The sequence below is a fragment of the Phyllobates terribilis genome, unplaced genomic scaffold, assembly GCF_046119375.1.
Source record: "Phyllobates terribilis strain yellow unplaced genomic scaffold, ASM4611937v1 Scaffold_1__5_contigs__length_1240528914, whole genome shotgun sequence".
Lineage (NCBI taxonomy): Eukaryota > Metazoa > Chordata > Amphibia > Anura > Dendrobatidae > Phyllobates > Phyllobates terribilis.
Genome location: NW_027362761.1, coordinates 263332046 through 263358548, shown reverse-complemented (window position 1 = coordinate 263358548; position 26503 = coordinate 263332046). Strand labels below are relative to the sequence as shown.

The 26503-nt window shown below is 45.0% G+C and overlaps 1 protein-coding gene across 2 annotated transcripts in view; it reads right to left on the bottom strand.

Annotated features, from left to right (window-relative positions):
- Nucleotides 1-1650: 1650 nt before the first annotated feature.
- The window catches only part of AP1B1 (adaptor related protein complex 1 subunit beta 1), a 42137-nt gene continuing 17284 nt past the window's right edge, over nt 1651-26503 (bottom strand). For both annotated transcript variants that reach the window (XM_073671761.1, XM_073671768.1), the window contains exons 17-22: nt 18346-18491; nt 18129-18258; nt 17851-17935; nt 16952-17038; nt 11509-11663; nt 1651-2285 (exon numbers count right to left, since the gene is read on the bottom strand). In XM_073671761.1, the coding sequence (XP_073527862.1) occupies nt 2211-2285; nt 11509-11663; nt 16952-17038; nt 17851-17935; nt 18129-18258; nt 18346-18491 (678 nt within the window). In that variant the 3' untranslated portion in view covers nt 1651-2210. The remainder of the gene's footprint in view (nt 2286-11508; nt 11664-16951; nt 17039-17850; nt 17936-18128; nt 18259-18345; nt 18492-26503) is intronic.

Genomic DNA, 26503 nt, shown 5'->3' with positions numbered 1-26503 from the left:
TGACCTGTCAGACATTGAGGACAGTTTAGTACATATACATTTTGTTCTTGTTATGTTCCTTTTCTGGTAGTTATGTGTTCTGTTTTTTCCTTCCCTCATCTCAGCCTGAAGTATTGGGAACCTGATACCAGCACTCCTCCTTTGCTCATGGCTCAGGTGTCCGATATCAGTCCTGATGTCTTATCTAGCCGGAGAGCCCTTCATATTTCTCTGCTCCATGTAGATGTTCTCCCAGGCTGTAATAATAGGACTTCTGATTTGTAGATGTAACCATCTAATTGATCACATATCTTGTTCTACCTCATTGTGGTTTGTTTTGCAAAATGTTACATAAAATGAACTTAAAAAAAGAAATGGTGCAATTAGCAGAGTCCCTAAGGTACGTGAACAGCAGAAACCCCAGAAAAGTGACCCAATTTTGAAAATTACAACCCTTAGCAAATCCATCAACAAGTGAAGTGATGATTTTAGTCCCACTGGTGTTTTGTCCAGAAAACAAAGAATGGAGTGGATGTTACACAGTGGAAATTGCAAAACTGCCAGCTTCGTGCCCAATAAATTGTGCAAAGTTTGTGCTTCTGGACACAAGTACCTTGTTTGGCAGCTTCTTGAATATTTTATACTTTTATTGCTTGCCTGATATATACCGCACTGCATCAGACCTGTACACGGATCCTTGGCCTGTTAGACATGGCAGAGACTAACAGGTCACTGGAGCTGGCACACACATAGGCCACTACTATTTGGCCTCGGATTGCCATGGCAATTATAGGGACAACGCGATTCCCAGGGTACTGATGGGATTAAAGAGGAAGCCCCTCCACCAGCTAACCATCTAGATGCTGCTGTCACTATTGAGGTACACACTACATGACACCCGACTCCGATCATCTGACATCACTAAGCAGGTCAGAGCCGTCGGGGACAACAGATCACAGATATGTCATTTTACACATTGACAGATCTATGTATGGACATAATTAGTCGTACATTTGGGGTAAGGTATTATTAAAATGGATGTACAGTTATGCCCATATGCATAAAAGGGGTTACGTAGGTTATACGAGTTTTGAAAAACATAGCTACTTCTTTCTAGAAACCGCACTCATTTTGTCCCTGGGCTGTGTGTAGTATTGCAGCTCAAGTGTAGTTTGCACTTGGTCCTACAATGTGTAATATACACTTCATACAGAGACCACAACACTTCTACAACGTAAAAAAAGGAAAGATGTTACAGGACTGCTCCAATCTGTGAAAGATGTTGAACATTAATAGCTTCCCTATAAGAAGGAAATATCCATCATCAGAAAATTACTTGTTTAAATCAGGTTTTTGTGTTACATATATTTAAAAAAAATTCTAATCTAGAAATTTTCAAACTGTATTTTTTGCTTTTTATTAATACCTCTGGTCCTATCTGGAACAGTTTGTAGTAGTTTTCTTATCAGCAGATTACAATGACCCCACAACTTCTCTATACATAGCTGATAACACAGGATCCACTAATCACAATAGGTGATGTGACTGCCAACCCTGCTCATCCTCCCTTCATAATGACCTTTGCACATCTGACTATTGTGGCTATGTACATGTGTTATTTCCTGAAACAATAGGACATTAGAGTCTAAAAAAGCTCCGGTGGCAAGTGTGAAAATTGAAAGAGTTATTTTAATAAAGATTGTGATATGGGGAAAAATTGCCAAACATAAAAAAACAAAAACATTTAACACAAAAACACGATTTAAACAATAGATCATTTTCTGATGATTGCTTTCCTTTGCCGTCTCCAGTACATACATAGGAATATCTCACAGGAGAATAAATCATAAATGGTGAGGCTCACACATATCAAAGTTTTTATTATATACATTTTTATCCAAGTTCTTTATTGTTTAAATTAACTGGATCCAGCAGAACCAATACAGCATCTACCGTAAAAAGGGGTAGGATCTACCCACATGTTCACAGCAGTAGTGAACAGTTTAACCCCTGTGCCATCCACATGACAGCAAAGGGTTTAAAATGAAGGCAGAATTAGGAGCAACTTTGGGAGTAAGAGAATAAAATCAACACTATTCATTTTTTGGTCCATTTTCATTTATCCCGATTAGAAAAGTAGCAGACTCATGCGCACAAGGCCTCTTTTCTCATAAGCCCAGCCTTCATACAGGAAGGATGGTGATCGTCATACAGCTGGTACAGAGGAAGGCTCAGTTCTTCAGCACTATTTCAAAGGCTTGGGAGATGAATGGTGATACTTCAGGTGCCCGGCACTTCAAAGATAGCTGTTAATAGAAAAATGTGAGACAATTAACCAGGACTGTGGAGTCAGAGTCATGGAATCGGTATAAAATGGACCAACTCCAACAATATATAATAAATTGGGTACAGTAGTGCAATGCATTTTGTGGGTAATATTTTTTCATCAAAAATTTGGGAAAGTTATGAAATGTCCTATAAATGTCTGTCCTATTCCTGATCTAAGGGTCTAGACTTTTAGCTGAGATGAATCTGTGCTACAGTAAATTTATCACTTAAACATAAGCCATGTATGAGGGAGTCAGTGGTTTGGCTTACCGACTCCACAGCCCTGCAATTAACCCAGTAAAAAGTATTTAAATAACAATAGAACACATTGCCAAGTCAAGGATGATGGCAGATTTCAGCTCTGAAGGATGCAGAATTGGAAATGCAGGTTGTAACTAAAGCTTATTACTAGAATCATACCATAAGTAAGTAATGCTTCTACAAAGTGGAAGGGGTTGTCAGTCGCAACATATTAATGGCCTATCCATAGGATAGGTTATCAGTACCTGATTGGTATGAGAATAGAAGCTGTACTGTAATACCGACAGAGGCTTGTAACAGCGGATCGTGGGGGAGGGGATCACTTGTTGGATCCCCACTGATCTGATATTGATGATCTATCCATAAAAAAAGGTCATCAATATGCTGGGATCGGACGACCCCTTTAAGACTAGATTTACATGGTATAGTTTTGTATGAGGTCTGCAATAAAAAAAAAATTCTCTCACCAATTACATGAAGTCCTCATTGACATGGATAGCCAATCTGTGCTAATTATTGACAAAGCAAGTTGGTGGCTGCTTGTTTGCTTACTTTTACATGTAGAGATCATCAACAGATTGTGCAGACAAACGACTATTCATCCCCATACAGTTTCATTATTGTTAGCAGCACAGCTCAGCCTACATGGGAGGATATGTAGCCAATAAGGATTATAAAAGATGCCATCAAACGACATAAGCATTTCCTTGTTTGATGACTAACATGTTTACATGGCGCAAGGATTTGGCCCCATCATCAGGTTATGTAAATGGGACTTTACACATTAAGATTTTTTTCCACCAACATCTTTATAGTTGGCAAGATTTTTGGAAGATGACTAGTAAGAACTGGGATGGAAAGAAAAATTGCAAATAAAATCCTGCTATTACCTGTAAAGCATAATAAAACTCAGACGTCCGGGAAACAAGGTCTATATACAAGGCTGCCGAGTTTAGTTCAGGAGACCCGCAGCCAGTCTGTACATTCTGGTCTCTAACTGATGTCTGAGTTTGGCTTAAAAGGAATTGTCCCATGAACAAAGTACATTTTAATCAATAGATCTTGGAATAATAATAACTTCCACAATTGGATGTGTTTATATAAAATGTTCCTGTGCTGAGATAATCTTATAAATGTGCCCCTGCTGTGTACTGTGTAATGGCTGTGTCTGACCATACAGGTCTGATCATACCACATCTCCTGGGAAGGGGAGGACACAAAAGAGAGTATACAGATATTACAGCACAGGATCACAGCTGATTCTGTCAGGTAAAGCTTTTGCTGCTTGTTTTTAAACATGTTTTAGCTTACAGAAAGAATCAGCTGTGATCTCATGCTGTCCTGTCTGTATACTCTCTTTTGCTTCCTCCCTGCCCAGGAGATGTGGTATGATAAGATTATGTTCCATACACAGTCAGACACAGCCATTACACAGTACACAGCAAGGGAACATTTATAAGATTATCTCAGCACAGGAACATTTTATTTAACAACATCCAATTGTGGAAGTTATTATTCTTCCAAGATCTATTGATTAAATTGTACATTGTGGGAAAACCCCTTTAAGTTCACAACTCTACAATTCTCTCCAGCTTTTGCTCTAAAAAGTCAGAAAGAAAATTATACAGTGGGTATGGAAAGTATTCAGACCCCTTTAAATTTTTCACTCTGTTTCATTGCAGCCATTTGGTAAATTCTTAAAAGTTCATTTTTTTTCTCAGTAAAGTACACTCTGCACCCCATCTTGACTGAAAAAAAAAAACAGAAATGTAGAAAATTTTGCAAATTTATTAAAAAAGAAAAACTGAAATATAACATGGTCATAAGTATTCAGACCCTTTGCTCAGACACTCATATTTAAGTCACATGGTGTCCATTTCCTTGTGATCCTCCTTGAGATGGTTCTACTCCTTCATTGGGGTGCAGCTGTGTTTAATTAAACTGATAGGACTTGATTTGTAAAGGCACACACCTGTCTATATAAGACCTCAAAGCTCTCAGTGCATGTCAGACCAAATGAGAATCATGAGCTCAAAGGAACTGCCCAAGGAGCTCAGAGACAGAATTGTGGCAAGGCACAGATCTAGCCAAGGTTACAAAAGAATTTCTGCATTACTCAAGGTTCCTAAGAGCACAGTGACCTCCATAATCCTTAAATGGAAGAAGTTTGGGACCACAAGAAGTCTTCCTAGACCTGGCCGTCCAGCCAAACTGAGCAATCGTGGGAGAAGAGCCTTGGTTAGAGAGGTAAAGAAGAACCTCAATATCACTGTGGCTGAGCTCCAGAGATGCAGTAGGGAGATGGGAGAAAATAGAATTAGACTTACCGGTAATTCGGTTTCTAATAACCCACCACGACAGCACACAGGAGGATGTAACCCCACCCTAATAGGGACAGGAAATACGAAGAGGTTTACATAGCCCCTCCCACATCCTCCCTCCAGTGTTCTTACAAAGGACCACAAGAGTATAGATGCTTCAAATTAATTTTTATTTCTACTGATCAAGCTGTCGTAGAAGCAATAAGCGAGGGGGAGGGAATTACCCGTGCTGTCGTGGTGGGTTATTAGAAACCGAATTACCAGTAAGTCTAATTCTATTTTCTCTAATAACCCCCCCACGACATCACACAGGAAGTATACCAAAGATATACTAGGGAGGGACAATAGCCCGAAGGACCTTCCTTCCAAAGGCTAAATCTCCAACAGACATTAGGTCTAGTCTGTAGTGTTTGGAGAAAGTATGAATTGAGGACCATGTGGCAGCTCTGCAAATCTGTTCGATGGATGCGCTGGCTTTTTCAGCCCAGGAGACAGATATCGCCCTTGTAGAATGGGCCTTGAGCTTTGCTGGAGGAGGTAGATCCTGGATCTGGTAAGCCTCCGTAATCGCCCTCTTAATCCAGTTGGCTATTGTGGATTTTGCCGCTTTCTTTCCTCTGGACCTTGTGTATGGACAAATAGGTTCTTGTCTTTCCTTCCTTCTCCTCCTTTCCTGAAGATAGTGCAGTACTATTCTCCGAATGTCCAGAGTGTGGAATTCCGTCTCTTTTTTGCCTTTTGGGTTGTCACACAAAGATGGAAGGATTATCTCCTGAGATCTGTGGAAATTTGAGACCACCTTAGGTAGAAATGAAGGGTCAAGTTGGAAAATTAGACTATCTTCCAGGATTCTCAGGTAGGGTTCGTTGATCGAAAGGGCCTGTAGTTCACACACTCTTCTGGCTGTAGTTATTGCCACCAGGAAAGCAGTTTTCCAGGTCAGCCTGTCCAGTCTTATGGTTGATAAGGGCTCAAAGGGTGGAAGGGTTAACCATTTCAAAACAATGTTAAGGTCCCAGGGGGGAAACCAGGTCTGTTACTCTATGGTGGATGCGGGTGGCTGCTGTCATAAATCTTCTCACCCACTGATGTTCAACTAGTCTTTGATCGAAGTAAGAACTTAACGCCGCTACCTGGACCTTAAGAGTGCTAGGTCTGAGACCTTTGTCCAGGCCTTCTTGTAAAAAGTCTAGAATCTGAGCCACATCAGCCCTTTGAGGGTCTGGGCGAGTGGGTGCACACCACCTTAAGAAGGTTTTCCAGATCTTATGGTAAATGGTGTTCGTTACAGGTTTCCTGCTCTTCTGGAAAGTTTTGATGACTTTCTCTGAGAGGCCTCTTGTCTTTAATATCAGGAATTCAGAAGCCAGGCAGTTAGGTGTAGTCTCTCGGGATCCGGATGGTGAATCGGTCCCTGGAGAAGGAGATCCTTGATGGGAGGAAGGATTAGAGGGCTCTCCACACTCAGACTGGTTAACGTTCCGAACCAACTCCTTTTTGGCCAGCGAGAGGCCACTAGGATTACTCTGGTCCCTTCGGTCCTTATCTTCTGTAAGGTTTTTGAAAGGATAGGTAGTAGGGGAAAGGCATAAGCTAGTTGAACTCCCATTTGTAAGCGAATGCGTCCACGCCCAGGCAAGGGCCGTTTGGCTCCAGGGAGAAATATTGAGGTACTTTCACGTTCTGGTGTCCGGCGAAGAGATCTACCTCTGGATAGCCCCATCTCTCAACTAACATCTGGAAGACGTCTGGGTTTAGGCTCCACTCTACTGGATAAATATTTGTTCTGCTTAAGAAGTCGGCCTGGATATTGACTGAACTTTTGATATGAAGAGCCGACAAGGATAGAAGATGTTCTTCGGCCCAGGAGAATATTCTTGCTGAGATTGCCTTTAAGCTTTCGTATCTTGTGCCCCCTTGATGACTAAGGTGGGCTACCGTGGTGATATTGTCTGAAAATATCTGAATGTGAGATTTCTGGACCAGAGGCTCTGCTGCTCTGAGGACTTCCTCTACGGCCTTTAGTTCTCTGAAATTCGATGAGCGTTGGCTCACCTCTTTGGTCCATATACCCTGGAATAGCTATTGGGAGACCATGGCTCCCCATCCCTTTTCGCTGGCATCCACTTTATGGTTACCAGCTGATTCTGGATCCATGGTACTCCTCGGTTCAGATTTTTTCCGTTCAGCCACCAGAATAGAGAAGTCCTTACTCGTGGTGGTATAGGGATTCTCCTGTTCAGGGACCGTGGAGATCCGTCCCAATTCGTAAGGATGTGGGTCTGTAATGTTCGGGTGTGCCCCTGAGCCCAGGCCACCATCTGAATACAGGAAGTCATAGACCCGAGGACCGACATGGCGTTTCTTAATGATACTGATCTTCTGCTCCTCAGGAAATTGATTTTTGCCTTTATCATGACCTGTTTTTGTTTGGCCAGGAATGACATCTTGCTGTGGGAATCCAATAGTACTCCTAGAAATGTTTTTTGTCAAGGAGGGAACCATCTCTGATTTTTCCTGGTTCACTTAGCAGCCCAGAGACGATAGGATCTGAGTGGTCAACTGTAGACGTTCTTGGAGTACTGGTACTGAGGGCCCGATTAATAACAGGTCGTCGAGGTATGGTACTATTGAAATGTTCTGACCCCTGATATAAGCCATGACTTCTGCCATGACTTTTGTAAATATTCGCGGGGCTGATGAAATTCCAAATGGGAGAACATTGAATTGATAGTGGACTATTTGATCCCCCTGAGCCACTGCGAATCTTAGGAACCTCCTGTGAAGTGGATGTATGGGGATGTGGTAATATGCATCCTGGAGGTCGATTGTGGCCATGACATGATCCTGTCCTATCAGAGGGACCGTCGACCTGATGGATTACATCTTGAATCGTTGGTAGTGGATATACTGATTCAGTGGCCTTAGATTGATTATAACTCGGTGTGAGCCATTTGTTTTTTTTTTTTATTAGGAAGAGCCTGGAATAATGTCCTGTGCCTATCTCCCTTGTAGGAACCAGGGATATCACCCCGGAGGACAATAGGTCTGTAAGACCGGACATCAGGGCGGCCTGACGACTCTGAGAGGAAAGCAGTGTTAACCTTATCTTCTCTGAAGGATAGGAGGAGAAATTTATTTTTACTCCGAACTCGACAACCCTCAGGACCCATGGGTCTGAGCAGATTTCTTTCCACTGAGAGAGAAAATTCGAGATGCGGCCCTCGACTGTCCTGACGTCATGGTCTGTTCTGACGTTGGTTTTGGGACAGAAAAAGATTTTTGCCTCCTCTACCTTTTGGGTAGCTCCATCGTCCTGTTTTGCCTTTACCCCTATATTGAGGGGTCTGCTCTTGGGAGGGACGAAAAGGCCTCTTCCTCACATTCCTATGTTCCGGGAGGGCCGTCTTCTTGTCTGAGGCCTTCTCTAGAAGATCATCTAGGGCTGGCCCAAACATGTATTTCCCCTTAAAGGGGACGGAACACAATTTCATTTTTGATGCCACGTCGCCGTTCCAGGATTTCAACCATAGGGCCCGTCTTACAGAGTTTGATAGCCCAGATGCTCTTGCCGCCACTCACGGATTCTGCAGAGGCGTCTGCTAAAAACCCCGTAGCCTTCTGTAGAAGTGGTAGGGATGCCAAGATGTCTTCTCTGGGGATGCCTGAAACTAGGTGTTCCTCCAGTTGATCTAGCCAACGAGCTATTGATCGAGCTACGCCCGTAGAGACTGCGTTGGTGCTTAATAGTGTGGCCTAGGTCTCCCAGGATTTCCTGAGTAGTCCCTCCATTTTGCGTTCCAAGGGGTCTTTTAATTGAGAGGAATCTTCAAAGGGCAGTGTGGTTTTCTTTGCTACTCGTGCAATTTGGATATCCACTCTTGGGACTTCAGACCAGCATTCTGCCGTCTCATTGTCCACAGGAAATCTATCCCTTAACTCTGTAGGGGTATTTAATCTCTTTTCTGGTGATTACCATTCCTCTAAGACCAAGTCCCTAATACTATGGTGTATAGGGAATACCAATTTTTTTCTGGAACGTAGCCCCCCAAATATCTGATCCTGTACTGTTTGGGACACTTTTTCTTCCTCGACCTCCATAGTTCTCCTTACTGCCATGAGGAGTTCCTCCAAACTATCTGACGGAAAATAATATCTCTCTCGTTGGGAGTTATCAGGGGTTGGACTTAGTTCACCTTCCTCTGGAAGATCTTCCGAGATATATATCTCCTCTTGAGATTCTTCCTCCCCTCCCTCTGGCGGGCTAATCTTCCTCTTTTCGGCCGCTGAGGGAGTAGATGTAGAACCCTGACTAGGTGAGGGCGTAGGGACAGTGACCGAGGCTAAGGAGGATTTGATCTCCTGGCGTACAATCCCCTTTATCTCCTCCATTAAGGAAGGTTGTTCCTGCCTGATAATCTTCTCCGTACACTCCTTGCATAGGGGCTTTCTATGGGAGGACGATAGTTTTTTTGTACAGATGGGACATCTGCATGACGGTTTAACTTTTTCTCCAGATGCAGGTTCCTTGTCCCCCTACAAGAGAGGTGAGAAGGGGAGGGGAGCTATAATCACTATTTCCTGCATCTGGGAGATGGACTACCAGTGCCATACTTACTGGGACCGGACCGGCGCTGGGCTCTACAGATGCAGAGCGAGAAGCTTCAACAGACATGGTTTTGTCCTACCTATAGAGGTCTTCCTGTCCAGGGCTCCTTTTATGGCCGACCGGACCAGCGCCTCCCTCTGTTTAGAGGGCTCCTCCCCCGGTGTCCAGGTGAAGATTTCTGATCACCGGCGGCATTCCGCTCTTCTTCCCCCATAGTTTTTTGATGCGGTTCACAGTGGAATGCAACTGCCGGAAGTGAAGTCATCATCCACCGCACGGCGTGCGCTCCACATCCGGGAGCCGGCATCACCCGTGCATCCAGAAGGGGAGAGGAGGAGGAAATGGACCAGAGAGCTCCGAGAGGCCTCCGGTCAGAAGATCCTGCAGACCTTGCCCGAGAGCGCGGACTGCAGGAGGAGGTCCCGAATCCGGAGGAGACGGGAGCAGCGCCCTGAGGAGGAGAGGTAAAGACCGCTCGATCCTCCGCTACCCGGCTAGTGCCTGTCGCCGGCCCAGCACACCGGGGATGGCCTCTTCATCCCTGATAGGGACAGGAAATAACACTGGAGGGAGGATGTGGGAGGGGCTATTTAAACCTCTTTGTATTTCCTTTCCCTATTAGGGTGGGGTTAAATCCTCCTGTGTGCTGTCGTGGGGGGTTATTAAAGAAAGTTCCACAAAGTCAACTATCACTGCAGCCCTCCACCAGTCGGTCCATTATGGCAGAGTGGCCCGACGGAAGACATATGAAAGCCCGCATAGAGTTTGCTCAAAAACACATGAAGGACTCTCAGACTATGAGAAATAAGATTCTCTGGATCTGATGAGACGAAGATAGAACTTTTTGATGATAATTCTAAGCGGTATGTGTGGAGAAAACCAGGCACTGCTCATCACCTGCCCAATACAATCCCAACAGTGAAACATGGTGGTGGTGGCATCATGCTATGGGGGTATTTTACAGCTGCAGGGACAGGACGACTGGTTGCAATTGAAAGAAACATGAATGCTGCCAAAGACAACGATATCCTGGATGAAAACCTCTTTCAGAGTGCTCTGGACCTCAGACTTGGCCAAAGGTTCACCTTCCAACAAGACAATGACCCTAAGCACACAGCTAAAATAACACAGGAGTGGCTTCAGAACAACTCTGTGACCATTCTTGACTGGCCCAGCCTGAGCCCTGACCTAAACCCAATTGAGCATCTCTGGAGAGACCTGAAAATGGCTGTCCACCAACATTCACCATCCAACCTGACAGAACTGGAGAGGATCTGCAAGGAAAAATGGCAGAGAATTCCCAAATCCAGGTGTGAAAAACTTGTTGCATCATTCCCAAGAAGACTCATGGCTGTTCTAGCTCAAAAGGGTGCTTCTACTCAATACTGAGTTTTTCTTTAATAAATTTGCAAAAATTTCTACATTTCTGTTTTTTTTTTTCAGTCAAGATGGGGTGCAGAGTGTACTTTAATGAGAAAAAAATGAACTTTTTAGAATTTACCAAATGGCTGCAATGAAACAGAGTGAAAAATTTAAAAGGGGTCTGGATACTTTCTGTACCCACTGTACAGTTCCATCTCAATGCATGAGAACCATTCCCTTACATTTGTAAAGGAAAGCAAATGCAGCGTTCCTTTCCAAGCCTAGTGCAAAACGGTCTTATCCATATTTTTTGGCTGCACTTATCACTAAAAGGAATATATGAAAGGTTGATTGGTGTTTAGTATGGGCTTTACAGCGTGATGGGAGCATTCAGCGTCATGGTAACTATGATCAGTAAAGCCTGTAAGGGTTGACTAATAGAACGTACTTACTGCCCTTATAGGAAAAGAGCTCCCATCCACACTCGGGATATGAATATTTTATAAAAGTAGATATAAATCAGTATCCTAGAAGCTAGTAAATGTAACGTTGAGTTTCACATAAAAGAGAAGGCTAATGTAAGGCAATGACAATTTGTTGGTCTCTTTAAATCAATGTCAAAAGAAGACAGTTCTAGCAGGTACTTACAGCACAGCTAGGACTTCCAGGCTGCGTCCGCAGTTCTGCCAGTGCCCAAATGCCATTTGTGAGCTTTATAGACTGGTACAACATGTCCTGACCTTCCACTGTACGCCGAGCCACTGTGAAGACATTGCTGGCCTGCAGCTTGTTGCTGACAGCATCTGGGAAAAGAACAGCTCAGCATTAAACTTACACGCTAGAAAACAACTAGAACATAGAAGCAAATGTCCCCATTAATAAAGTACGAGTTGATAGCAATGTCATCACTTAGGTAAAAAGTGACAACGGTTCTCCAAAAACAGCTATGCTCCCATTAAAAAGGTTTTCCACTACTTGGACAACTCCTTGTCAGACCCCACGATTGGCCCCGTTAAAATAAAAAAAGCTTATACTCACCTCCTGTACCGACGCCGCGATGTAGGCACTCACTCTCCCCGGGGCTCCCATGCGGTTGTTGTGACACGTGACCTCGGCGCCCAATCATCGCTGGCGTCACTGTCTCCGCCTCCTGTCGAAATGAACATGAAGAGGAAGTCAGATCAGCTGCAGCCCGGACATCTTCTTCATGTTCGATTTGTCCGAAGGCGGGGACAGTAATGGCAGCGCTGATTGGGCGTCGGGTTCACGTGTCACAACAGCACGGGAGCCCCGGGGAGAGTGAGTGCCTACATCGCGGGAACGGTACCAGCACGGGAGGGGAGTATAGGTTTTTTTATTTTATCGGAGTCAAAGAATTAGATCAAGAAGGGTTTGTCCAAGTAGTTGATAACCCCTTTAATAGTCACCATTAAAATATGTGAGAAACCAAAAAGAAACATGACATGTACACAGGGATCACCACAAAAATGACAATACTTTGATACATAACAGCCAAAAAGATTAAAAACATTTAAAAAGTCAAACTGACATATCATTGAATCAACCTAAAATAGAGCTGCACCCCACCTATCCAAAAGACATATTTAAAGAAAAAATGCGAAGTACAAAAATACATATCAAAAAAATTCCAGGACCCACCCATAAAAGGTATCTGCACATATAGTCAGCAATAGTATACTTGATGACAATAAACCACAAATCTTGAAAAAAAGAATACGTATATATATTATAATCTACATTATTTTGCATAAATATGCAGAGTGAGTGAGTGTGTGTGTGTGTAATCAGTACAGACCAAAAGTTTGGACGCACCTTCTCATTTATAGATTTATCTGTATTTTCATGACTATGAAAATTGTACATTCACACTGAAGGCATCAAAACTATGAATTATCACATGTGGAATTATATGCTTAACAAAAAAGTGTGAAACAACTGAAAATATGTCTTATATTCTAGGTTCTTCAAAGTAGCCACATTTTGCTTTGATGACTGCTTTGCACACTCTTGGCATTCTCTTGATGAGCTTCAAGAGGTAATCAATAAACACTAAACTGTGGAGGGCACCATCCACATCAAAAAGGGGACCAACATGCTGCACACCACATAAATACACGTGAAAAAAGGGAAAAGAGGTGTGCTATGAAGCAGTGATCACCCAGCAATACTTCAATAAATTATCAAACGTTATAATAAGTGACAATAAATTTTATTCATTACAAATATAAATACATACAAACAACGTCAAAAAACCCAAATAGCTAAAACACAAGTAAAATCAATATAGTGGGGTTACCCACTAATTTGAAGCCCACCTGCTCCAAAAAGACATCCCTAGTTACAACAGAACAAGCAGTACCATAATACAACAAGTGCCAGTATTATCCCTGGTGATCAATATCGTACACATGCAAATTAGTTATGACTGCCTGACATTAGCATTCAAGGAGGTGTACTATAGTCCAGAAAGATGAAGAGGGAAATATGTGCCTACTACAGCAGAGTATATATTGAAAAATACAAAGAGTCCCAAACATAAATGAAGCCCATATAGAATATCTGAGCTGACAAATACTATATACTCACATACCACAAAAAGTACTATTCAGGGTCTAAATAAATACAAAACCCTTTCATGCTGTAAGTATCCCTCCTGCACATAATAGCGCTACGATCAATCACCTGATGACCCCTGATGAAGCCACGTGTAGTGGCGACACGCGTTGGGCACTGAATGCCCGCCTGCTTCATCCCAGCATAGGATTTTGTGCTCAGGGAGGTGATTGATCGTAGCGCTATTATGTGCAGGAGGGATACTTACAGCATGAAAGGGCTTTGTATTTATTTATACCCTGAATAGTACTTTTTGTGGTATGTGAGTATATAGTATTTGTCAGCTCAGATATTCTATATGGGCTTCATTTATGTTTGGGACTCTTTGTATTTTTCAATATATACTCTGCTGTAGTAGGCACATATTTCCCTCTTCATCTTTCTGGACTATAGTACACCTCCTTGAATGCTAATGTCAGGCAGTCATAACTAATTTGCATGTGTACGATATTGATCACCAGGGATAATACTGGTACTTCTTGTATTATGGTACTGCTTGTTCTGTTGTAACTAGGGATGTTTTTTTGGAGCAGGTGGGCTTCAAATTAGTGGGTAACCCCACTATATTGATTTTACTTGTGTTTTAGCTATTTGGGTTTTTTGACGTTGTTTGTATGTATTTATATTTGTAATGAATAAAATTTATTGTCACTTATTATAACGTTTGATAATTTATTGAAGTATTGCTGGGTGATCACTGCTTCATAGCACACCTCTTTTCCCTTTTTTCACGAGCTTCAAGAGGTAGTCACCGGAAATGGTCTTCCAACAATCTTGAAGGAGTTCCCAGAGATGCTTAGCACTTGTGGGCCCTTTTGCCTTCACTCTGCGGTCCAGCTCACCCCAAACCATCTCGATTGGGTTCAGGTCTGGTGACTGTGGAGGCCAGGTCATCTGGCGTAGCACCCCATCACTCTCCTTCTTGGTCAAATAGCCCTTACACAGCCTGGAGGTGTGTTTGGGGTCATTGTCCTGTTGAAAAATAAATGATGGTCCAACTAAACGCAAACTGGATGGAATAGCATGCTGCTGCAAGATGCTGTGGTAGCCATGCTGATTCAGTATGCCTTCAATTTTGAATAAATCCCCAACAGTGTCACCAGCAAAGCACCCCCACACCATCACACCTCCTCCTCCATGCTTCACAGTGGGAACCAGGCATGTAGAGTCCATCCGTTCACCTTTTCTGCGTCGCACAAAGACACGGTGGCTGGAACCAAAGATCTCAAATTTGGACTCATCAGACCAAAGCACAGATTTCCACTGGTCTAATGTCCATTCCTTGTGTTCTTTAGCCCAAACAAGTCTCTTCTGCTTGTTGCCTGTCCTTAGCAGTGGTTTCCTAGCAGCTATTTTACCATGAAGGCCTGCTGCACAAAGTCTCCTCTTAACAGTTGTTGAAGAGATGTGTCTGCTGCTAGAACTGTGGCATTGATCTGGTCTCTAATCTGAGCTGCTGTTAACCTGCGATTTCTGAGGCTGGTGACTCGGATAAAAGTATCCTCAGAAGCAGAGGTGACTCTTGGTCTTCCTTTCCATGTGAGTCAGTTTCTTTGTAGTGCTTGATGGTTTTTGCAACTGCACTTGGGGACACTCAAAGTTTGCCCAATTTTTCACACTGACTGACCTTCATTTCTTAAAGTAATGATGGGCACTCGTTTTTCTTTACTTAGAATTTGTATTATGGCAAGAAAAAAGCAGCTAACAGTCTACTCAGTAGGACTATCAGCTGTGTATCCACCAGACTTCTGCACAATACAACTGATGGTCCCAACCCCATTTATAAGGCAAGAAATCCCACTTATTAAACCCGACAGGGCACACCTGTGAAGTGAAAACCATTTCCCGTGACTACCTCTTGAAGCTCATCAAGAGAATGCCAAGAGTGTGCAAAGCAGTCATCAGAGCAAAAGGTGGCTACTTTGAAGAACCTAGAATACAAGACATATTTTCAGTTGTTTCACACTTTTTTGTTAAGTATATAATTCCACATGTGTTAATTCATAGTTTTGATGCCTTCAGTGTGAATGTACAGTTTTCAAAGTCATGAAAATACAGAAAAATCTATAAATGAGAAGGTGTGTCCAAACTTTTGCTCTGTACTAATATATATAATATACTAGTACCTATATGCAAAATAATGTAGATTATAATCACAAAACAAAGTGCAAGTCTGTGAAGCACACATTCAGTTTACACAATGGGCATGTTAGTGTAGAGATTAGACCACGCTTCATATTAGACTATATACACCGCTAACTCAACAAAAGAGTTATCATAATGTCCCTGAGGAAGCCACATTGTGTGGCGACACGCGTTGGGCACTTTTTATCCTCACCGTTTCCATTTGACCACTTTAGGGTCCAGGACCTTGCTGCCATATACATTAGATAGGGTACATCTGTCTGACATCATTATATGTCTCTTTCTTAGTTTGCTATACACAGTGCATTCTCTCCTGTTTCTTTTTATAGCAGGCATCCAGCTCTTCCTGGTCATTTTTGGTTTCTCACATGCTTTAGTTTGACATGCTACAGGCTGATCCCAAGTACTCGGTGGTGCCCTCTTTTCAAATTGTCACAATTAAAATATTATACACCTTTAGGACAGACTGGACAATAGAACACGCACCACGATTTAGAAGCACAAAAAGTGGGAAAAACTATACTCATTGTACATTACAATTAATGATGTGGTGCAGACACAGTAATGTACGATACACAGAATAGCTCATCACTTGGCCAGCCATTCTGCCCCATCTAATTGCTAGCCACAGCGCTCTATTGTTATCAGGGGCAGTCTCCCTTCAGCATAGAGATGGTAGCAGAGTACAGAGGCAGGATTGACCAGGGAAGGGTCTTTTCCCAAAACATCTGGATTTAGGCTTGGCTCATGAAAGGCTCTCCTCCTCCTGCCAGCCGTGTGCACCTGGACTACTAGACACACCAGCAGATTGCTGCATAGTTTTAGCAGAGCTACTAAGTACAACACAATGCAATCTAGTATCTGTATAGTAGCCTGTGTGGTCATATATCATATGTGACGAAGGTTTTTACATTATTTCACATATGTCCCTGTAAAACATACATGTTAAACTTTGGCTCTTGGGCCAAAGCTGGTCCGCAGGGTGGTTTTATTTGGCTCACGACACCAGAACCACCACCCTTATGTAGGGCCCACTATTCTGTATGGAGGACTATGTGGGGCCCCACTATTCTGTATGGAGGACTATGTGGGGCCCCACTATTCTGTATGGAGGACTATGTGGGGCCCATTATTCCGTATGGAGGACTATGTGGGGCTCATTCTGTATGGAGGACTATGTGGGGCCCATTATTCCGTATGGAGGACTATGTGGGCCCATTATTCTGCATACTGGTTGGCCTGCGACTTTGTCCAAGTTTTTCCTTTTGGCCCTCTGTGTGTTGGAGTTTGACATCCCTCCTGTAAAACATACCTGGACTTGTAGGACATTCTCTGATCTGGAACTGGGCCTCATTCTCGTTGGGGATGTCCTTCCATGTAGCCAAAAACATCTGTCGCTCTGTTCATAAAAGTAAAAGTAAATGAAAACCGCTGTTGTCCTCTCCATAATACACAAGGAATTCTTAAAGGGGTTGTCCATCTTTGGAGACAATACATTTTTTTTTTTATTTTTTTTTTAAACTTAAATGCATGTATTTCGGACTAAAAATAATTGGGTTCCGTTACAAATTTTGCACCGTTTGGCTTTTACAAGCTTATTGCTTCTCTGCACATTCAACTTTAATGTAGTCTGTGGTCATAAATCAGCTTAGAGGAGCTCAGAATAAAAAAAAAGACAGGGAAAAGATTCACAAACTCTCCTGTCAGAAGGAGCTCACTGACGGATTCTTAGTTATATCATTCTGCAGCCGGCAATAGGCAGTGCAATACCGGAGCTATAGAAAGCAAATGGGGCAACATTTTTAATCATATTCAATTGCAAAAATAATTTAAAGTACCAAATACATGCATTTAAGCAAGGAAAAAAAATATTGTCTCTAAAAGGTGGAAAACCCCTCCTGGAGAAAAGTGCCCAGCAACAATCCATGTGGCCACTATCACTGCTTCAGTTTCAGGATAATATGGTGTTGTACGTCGTTTTTCCCTACAAAAATATGTATTCACAGAGTGTCTCTAGATATAATAGATTGGGCACAGATTGTAAGGCAGTATGATTAGTGTGATTTATTTACAGGGCGACGAAACGGTCACATACACTCACATAGCAGAAAAGAAGAAAAACAAGAACCACCTAACAAAATACAGCAGCTGGGTTTAGAAATCAAACATTCATTTTTTGGGAAATTACTGTTGAACCCGGAGCAAACTCACCCATCTTTCCATCTTCCACAAATAGAATGTGAAGTGGATACACAACACTAAAGTAAAACACATCAATGTTGTTTTTTACTGCCACCTGCAGGAAAACAAAAAGTACTGCATCAAACCAGAAAAAACCATTACGCAAAAGGTTCATAAATATTGGATGTTGTGCTGACATTACGAGAAACAAAAAAGTACGATCTTATTTCTACACATATATATATATATAGTCAGAGACACCGATTAACATGCGATGCTATGAGCAACAGTTAAAGCAGGCGATATACCTGCAGGTTATTGAGAGGCTCCATTTTCATCACAGATCCAATAGTATTTAAAGGAAGAGAGACTTCTGTAGATTGGTTGGGGGCCAAGGGAGTGAGAATCTGTAGTGGAGCCGCAGGGGCCAAGCCAAAGCTGTCAAGTAAATGTAAAGGGAACGGTTTAGTCAAAAATAATATAAACAGACTGGTCCCAAATGCTTTACTCTGGCAAACGCTATACCTGTTGCGATTGAACTGTATAGCAAAGTCACTCATGACCTGGAGGGCTCGATTGGTAAACTGCAAATCCATGAATACTGCACCAGACCTTCTAGCAAAAGTGCCACTAATTTCCAGGCCCTTGCCTTTCATGGCATGTAACCATACCTGTCATAAGGAAGCAGAAGAGGGATCAGGAGCTACTCAAACTGCATGGGAGGGAAGCAGGCCATCTTAAAGGGGTGTAAAACTAAAGTACACATGACGTCTTTTAGGTGCCAGTGTTCCCGCTGGGTTGTGCCACGCCGCCAGCTTTTGTCCTAAAACTTTTTTTATAATCATTTTTGCCTTTCAAGCAGAAGCCACTTGAAGAATTGTCAGCTCACTTATTTAACCACTTTGTGTCTTTGGAAACCTGAAGCAGTTAAAAGATGCTAAAAAGACTTAACATATGAGCAGCAAGTTATTTTGATAGCCTTTCTTTTGATTGCTTCTTTAGCACTGTTTCAGGTGGATTCCTAATTGGACGTATTTAAAAAAGAAATTATGTGCACATTCCCTTAAAGAAGCACTCCACCTCCCATTAAAGTTTTTTCCTCTTAATATATTGCAGTCATCATATTATATAGCACTGTGTACTTACAATTGATCATTTTGCCTTTCTACCCTGTAAATTCTTCTCTTTTCTCTGCTCTATGAGGAAACAGGAAATCGCTTTTCCCTGCAAAAATCATTTCCCTCTTCAACTCCTGACTCAGCTGTTCCCTTCTCTCCCCTGACAGGGACTTTTGCAGTGACTCATGACTCATGCAGAGAAAATTGACCTCCTGTTTCTACATAGAACTTAGGATTCAGCTAGTCAGTTTTTAATCACGTGATGTCACAGACCAAATGGAAAAGAGAAGAATTAACTGGGTAGAAAGGCAAAATGAGCAATTGTAAGTACACAGTGCTGTATAATATTATAACTGCAATATATTAGAAGGATAAAAACTTTCATGGGAGGAGGAGAGCTTCTTTAAGGATTTTGCAGTATGTTTAAGTACAGCGTGTGTTTGTTCATGTCAACAATTTTGAAAGGGAAGGCATCATCAGAAAATTACCTGTTGATTAAATACATTTTTTGTGTCAAATGTATAATTTTAAAAAATGTTGGAAATGTGTTTTTTTTTTTTCACAATCTGTATTAAAAATAAAGATCTTGCAATTTTCTGGCCATTGGAGCTTTTTTAAATTCTAACTTCCTATTTTTTCAGGAAACAACATATGCACATCAGCAGCAGTCATAACCCGACCCTATTTGTTGTAGTGAAGCATCTAATGAGCATGTGCAAAGGTCATTGTGAAGGGAGGGGGGGGGGGGCAGGGTCAGCTGTGACATCGCCTATTGTGATAGGTGGATCCGGTGTGATCAGTAGCGTATAAAGGTAGTGCCTACCACAGTAATCCTGCCTCTACTGATTAGAAACTACTGTAAACTCTTCCTGAAAGGACAGAAAGTCTAAAAAGTTGTAGTGTCTAGGGTTAAAATTGAAAGATTAATAAATAATGTATATAATATATGTATGTACACGCACATTAAATTTTTCCTTATAATTGGGATATGAAAATAAATAAATAAATTAAAAAAAAGGGAAATACATGCATCACAGATACCCAGGATTCAAGTAATAGGTTATTTTCTGTGAAGGTCTCCCTTTATGTATCTGATTCATAGTCCATATAATGAAGGGTGCTGCGTGTAAAAGCACAGCATTCCCTTACACCATTCCAAAGAGACTCAATATTGCCTCCTACGGACACTAAGTGCACATTGGTCAGCTACGTGCCTGTAAGCTGGGCCCCCCTGGCAAAGAGGAGTTAACTTTTCTTTATCGCTTCATTGGGGAACACAGGACCATGGGTGTATGCTGTCACTAGGAGGTTGATACTAGGCAAAAAAAGAAATAGCTCCTCCTCCGCAGTATACACCCGCCTACAGGCACCAAGCTCACCAGTTTAAGCTTAGTGTCTGTAGGAGGTAGACCTGGATCCTAACTGATCCAACCCTGTTGTGTTTTATTAACATTTCTTCTTTATTTTTCAGATTCAGCTCTTCAGGGTTAACGGGGAACACTGCATCCCCTGTTATCCCCATTCTCAAGCGACCGAGAGAGCAGTGTGGCATTTCCCACATCGCCCACTCTCGGACCCGCTGGGCAGGACCTATCCCCGGTCACCTTCGGGTGTCTCAGGGTGATTCTCGGTGGCCAGTCCTTGCCCATTCCCCACCCCAGCCCCCTCCTCGGAGCAGCCTGGGAGGGAGACTGTGGTCACTTCGGTGACCTTCCTCCAGATTCTGGGGTTGACACCGTCTCCTGCACAGTCCAGGACTGGTCAGTGCGGGAAGGAGGAAGAGCCAGAATCCCCCCTATCCACGGAGGACCTCCTGTGACCATTATCAGAAGGGGAGAGGAAGAAGAGACATCGGGAAAGGTACAATCCTCCCTTCCCAGGTCCCTCATATCTCAACCTGTGGGCCCCGTAAATCCTGGGATAATAATGGGGGCATCACATTTCCCCGCCGACGCTCACTTACAAAAGCGCTTGGCCACGCCCCCACTCCACATCAGGAGGCGAAGCGGGGCCTCGGACTCACAGCATGGCGTCTCTCTCAGCATGGCGTCCCCCGCAGCCCTCCCCCTTTCTCTGTCATTTTTTTGCGCGGTTTTTCTGCCTGCGCTTTCTCTGCCGGGGGGCGGCTCGGGGTGGGCGTTACTCTTTCAGGCGGGTATACGCCCCTCCCGGAAACCGGCCAATCAGGACCGAGGAGCGATATGACTCTTCCGTCACGCCCACTTTTATCCCGGGGGCCTATCAGCGGCCGAGTTCTTAAGCCCGCCCCCATCCCTACTGCCTATAGGAGCTTTAGCTCCCCTAGCTTGCTCAGGGCAGCACGCCCCGCTCCGGCTCCGCCCCTCTACGCAGCTCTCGGTCTGGCTCCGGCAGCAGCATTCTGTCTGACTGCCTCATCACCGCAGCCCTGCTCCTGTCTCCGCGGCTCAGGACTTTCCAACGGGGGATACAGGACCGTGCCCATTCCAGACCGGGTAGGCCCTACTCTGACACTCCTCACAACACAGACTCCTTCCTCTGCAGTATTCCAGGTTAGGCACATATACCCAAACCCAGGGAGTTCTCTGTCCGCCCCACTCACACAGTCACATAGTGCTGCAAAGAGCACAGGCGTAGTAAGTGGCCCGCGGGTCTGACAACGGCTTTCTGCTCATCCTGCAAGCCTCCCACCATGCTGGCACCCCAAGACCCCCCTGCCGCTCAGGATGAGGTAACCCCCCCCCCTCCTCCGGAGTGGGCTGTTGCTATGTCCTAGTATGTCTCTGACCTCACCAAGGTATTTCAATCTCTGGTGCAGGTCCTAGAACGTTTGCCCATGCTATCCATGGCCACCAATGCTCCAAACGTTCCAACGGATGATTCGCAGGCACTCCTGCCCCCTCCTCCTAAGGGCAGACCGAGGGCACGTTCTCAGAAACGGACTCATACAAGCTCATCCTCCAGCTCTCCTGACTCCAAATTGCTCCCTGCATCTCACACCTCTTCCCCAGAGGTCGCTCCGGAATCAGATAGGGCATCAAATTCTGACTCTGGATCCGACACGGACCAATATTCTAGAGTCCAGGACATGGTTGACAGCCTTATATCGGCCGTCAATCAGACTCTGCATGTTAAAGAGGATGAGAGCCCTTCTCAGGACTACTCCGTTGCCTTCAAGAGAATCAAGCGCCCGGCACGCACCTTTTATAACCATTCGGAATTTGATGGTGTCTTTCAGAAACAATGGGAGCATCCAGAGAAGCGCTTCATTGGAATGAAACAGTTAGACATGCTATATCCCTTTAACCACGACCTCGTCAGCAGATGGACGGAGTCCCCTTCTGTGGATCCTCCGGTCTCTCGGCTAAGACGGTACTGTCCCTTCCAGACGGTTCTTCCCTCAAGGTCACTACGGATAGACAGGTTGAGGCCTTGGCTAAGTCAGCCTTCGAGGCTGCAGGCACCTCCTTTTGTCCTTCCTTCGCCTCAACTTGGGTATCAAAAGCAGTCTCCGCATGGGCCAAACAGCTTAGGCAGGGCATCCTCACCGGGGCTTCCCCAGATGATCTGGCTGACCTAGCGGATCAGATCGCCCACGCAGGGAAATATCTCCTCATAGCGTCCCTTGACGCCGCTACCTGTTCAGCCCGCGTCTCCAGCAATATCATAGCTATACGTAGGATTCTTTGGCTGAAGGCTTGGAACACCGACCCGGCCTCCAAGAAATCACTAACAAATCTCCCCTTTCAGGGCTCCAGACTGTTTGGGTCTAAATTAGACCAGATCATCTCTGATGCCACTGGTGGCAAGAGCACTTCCCTTCTTCAGCCGAGACCTAATGTTTCCTAGGAAAAGAGCGATTACCTTCAGTTCCGGTCCTTTCGTCGGTTCGCTCAACCAGGACCCTCCTCTCAACAGGACCGTACCCCAGCACAGCGGGACAAACGTAAGCCTACCTTTAGGCCCACTCCCAACTGGCGCGCAAAGGGTCGCTCTTCCAAGCCCTCTGGATCCCGATCACGATCCAACAGGTTTTCCTCAGCATGACGGGTCACTCCTACCTGGGATTTCTCCCAGGGCCAGGGTGGGCGGCCGTCTACTTCTGTTCCAAGACCCTTGGGTATCAGCAATAGAGGATGCCTGGGTCAAGGAGATAGTGACCTCAGGCTACAAGATAGAGTTCAACACCATACCCGAAACACGATTTATCAGGTCCCGCCACCAGCGTCCATCTCTAACTTCCCGATTTCCTTCAGGCCATTGCCTCCCTTCTGCACTCAGGAGTTATAGTTCCAGTCCCCCTTCAAGAAAGGTATTCGGTTTTCTACTCAAATCTTTTCGTCGTTCCAAAAAAGGACGGCTCACTACATCCAATCCTAGACCTCAAACAACTAAACCGACAGGTACGCGTACGGCACTTCAGAATGGAGTCCCTCAGGTCGGTAAGCGCCTCGATGGAGGCCGGGGAATACCTATGTTCAGTGGATATTCAGGATGCGTATCTTCATATCCCAATCTGCGCACCACATCAGAAGCTCCTTCGATTTGCCTTCCAGAACACACATTACCAGTTCACTTCTCTCCCCTTCGGGCTTGCCTCCGCCCCGAGGGTTTTCACAAAGGTAATGGCGACGGTCATGGCCATTCTACGAGCCAGGGGGATTGTAATTATCCCCTACCTAGACGACCTAATGATCAAGGGTCCCACGTTCAGGGACTGTCTCCACAGTCTCCAGATCACCCTGAACACGCTTTCTCAGTTAGGCTAGCTAATCAACACAGACAAATCCTCCCTGGTCCCATCTCAGCGCTTAACCTTTCTAGGGATGCAGTTCGACACAACCCGTGCCCGGGTCCTTCTTCCGAGGGAGAAGATAAACTCTCTCCATCGGGGGATTCACCTTCTCTCCGACCTGAGTCCACACCGTCTTCGCCTGTGCATGAGCGTCTTGGGAAAAATGGTGGCAGCCATGGAAGCAGTCCAATTTGCCCAGTTCCATACCCGGCCTCTTCAACTGGCCCTTCTGTCGGCATGGGACAAGAACCAGTCGTCTCTAGATCGACGCATCAGGTTACCTCCTCATGTGAGAAGGTCATTAATATGGTGGACTCGTCCTTCTTCCTTCAGACCCGGGAGGTCATTCCTACCGCTTCGCTGGCAGGTGGTCACGACCGATGCCAGCCTCATCGGTTGGGGGGCAGTCTTCCTCCACCACACAGCGCAGGGCCGTTGGAGTCTCCACGAAGCCTCCCTACCGATCAATATACTGGAGATAAGGGCAATTTACCTGGCGTTACGTTACTGGCAGGACATTCTTGCAGGGTTCCCAGACCGCGTACAATCGGACAACGCCACGGCGGTGGCGTACATAAACCGCCAGGGAGGAACGCGCAGCAAGTCCGTCTTGAAAGAGGTGACAAGAGTGCTAGTTTGGGCCGAGAACACTGTTCCGGCAATCTCAGCAGTACACATTCCGGGGGTCGACAATTGGGCGGCCAACTTCCTCAGTCGGCAGGGCCTTGCGCCTCAGGAGAATGGTCTCTCCATCCCGAGGTGTTCCATCAGATATGCTTACGATGGGGCACGCCGGAAGTCGACCTCATGGCGTCTCGGTTAAACCACAAGGTTCCATCCTTCGTAGCCAGGTCCCGCGATCCCCTTGCGATCGCTCAAGACGCGCTACTCATCTCATGGTCTCAGTTCCAGCTGCCCTATCTCTTTCCCCCTCTACCAATGATCCCTCGGGTCGTCAAAAACATCAAGACAGAGGTAGTACCGGTAATTCTAATAGCCCCGGATTGGCCCAAACGCGTCTGGTACGCAGATCTAGTAAACTTGCTCGTCGACTCCCCCTGGAGACTACCGGACCGTCCGGACCTCCTCTCTCAGGGACCTATTCTTCATCAGAGTTCTCGCTCTCTGAATTTAATGGCATGGCCGTTGAGGCTGCAGTGTTGAGGAAGGCGGGTTTTGACCCTAATTAGCGCCAGGAGACCCGCAACCTCACGCATATACCACAGAACCTGTAGAGCCTTTTTTCGTCACTGCGAGAACGATCAGCTAGCTCCCATGTCCTTTTCGCTACTGGTCATTTTGGCCTTCCTTCAGTCTGGCCTGGAGGCGGGACTCTCTCTAAGCACTCTCAAAGGCCAAGTTTCGACCTTGTCTATTCTATTCCAGCGTAACTTGGCTTTCCGTCCTCAGGTCAAGACGTTTCTGCAAGGGGTGGCTCACCTGGCGCCGCCTTATCGCCCCCCGGTGGATCCATGGGATCTTAATATGGTCCTGAGCGTCCTTCAACAGCCCCCGTTTGAACTCATTCAGGACATCTCAGCCTCTCTTCTCTACTGGAAGGTGGCTTTTCTGGTGGCTGTTACCTCTATTAGGAGGGTTGCAGAGCTCGCAGCCCTTTCTTGTCGGTCGCCTTTTCTGATCTTCCATCAGGACAAGGTTGTCCTCAGGCCAGTGCCCTCCTTTTTGCCAAAAGTAGTCTCCTCTTTCCACATCAATGAGGACATTGTTTTGCCTTCCTTCTGCCCGGCCCCAGTGCACCCTCGGGAGAAATCCCTGCACAAACTGGATCTGGTCAGAGCTCTACGTGTGTACCTTTCTAGAACGGCTTCCCTTCGGCGTTCGGACGCCCTGTTTGTCGTTCCTGAGGGGCGTCGCAAGGGTCTCCCAGCTTCCAAGTCAACCATCGCCCGTTGGATATGTTCGACCATTTTGGAGGCATATCGCGTCTCGGACAAATCTCCCCCTCCGGGGGTAAGGGCTCACTCCACCAAGGCGGTGGGGGCCTCTTGGGCTGTTCGCCATCAGGCTTCAGCTTCTCAGATCTGTAAGGCTCAACATGGTCTTCACTCCACACCTTTTCAAGGTTCTACAAGGTCCACACTTATTCTTCGGCTGATGCCAGTCTTGGATGGAAGGTTCTGCAGGCAGCAGTTGCCTGCAGTCAGACCTAGTCTGTGGCTACCTTTTTTTGTTCTCCCACCCTAGGGACTGCTTTTGGACGTCCCATGGTCCTGTGTCCCCCAATGAAGCAATAAAGAAAGAGGGATTTTTGATACTCACCGTAAAATCTCTTTCTTGGAGCCTTCATTGGGGGACACAGCACCCTCCCTGATTTTGGGCATAGGTACAGTGGGCCCTGTTGGGCATCTAATATAGTTTTCACGGTTGTGCCCCGTTGGGCATTGCATAGTTAATGGTTTAAGTTCCTCCTACTGCTTTAGCCACTAACTGGTGAGCTTGGTGCCTGTAGTCGGGTGTATACTGCGGAGGAGGAGCTTTTTTCTTTTTTGCCTAGTGTCAACCTCCTAGTGACAGCATACACCCATGGTCCTGTGTCCCCCAATGAAGGCTCCAAGAAAGAGATTTTACCGTGAGTACCAAAAATCCCTCTTCTCCTAGTATCACCCTCCTTGTGGCAGCGGCCTTTACTCGTGCTATTCCGGTTTGCCTCCCCCAGAAAAAAGAAAAATTAATTAACCATTTAGTGCCACAGTCCATTGTAGTTTTTACATTTTCGCTTTCTCGTTCCCTTTTTTTTCCAAGGGTCATAACTTTTTTTTTCCTATTTTCC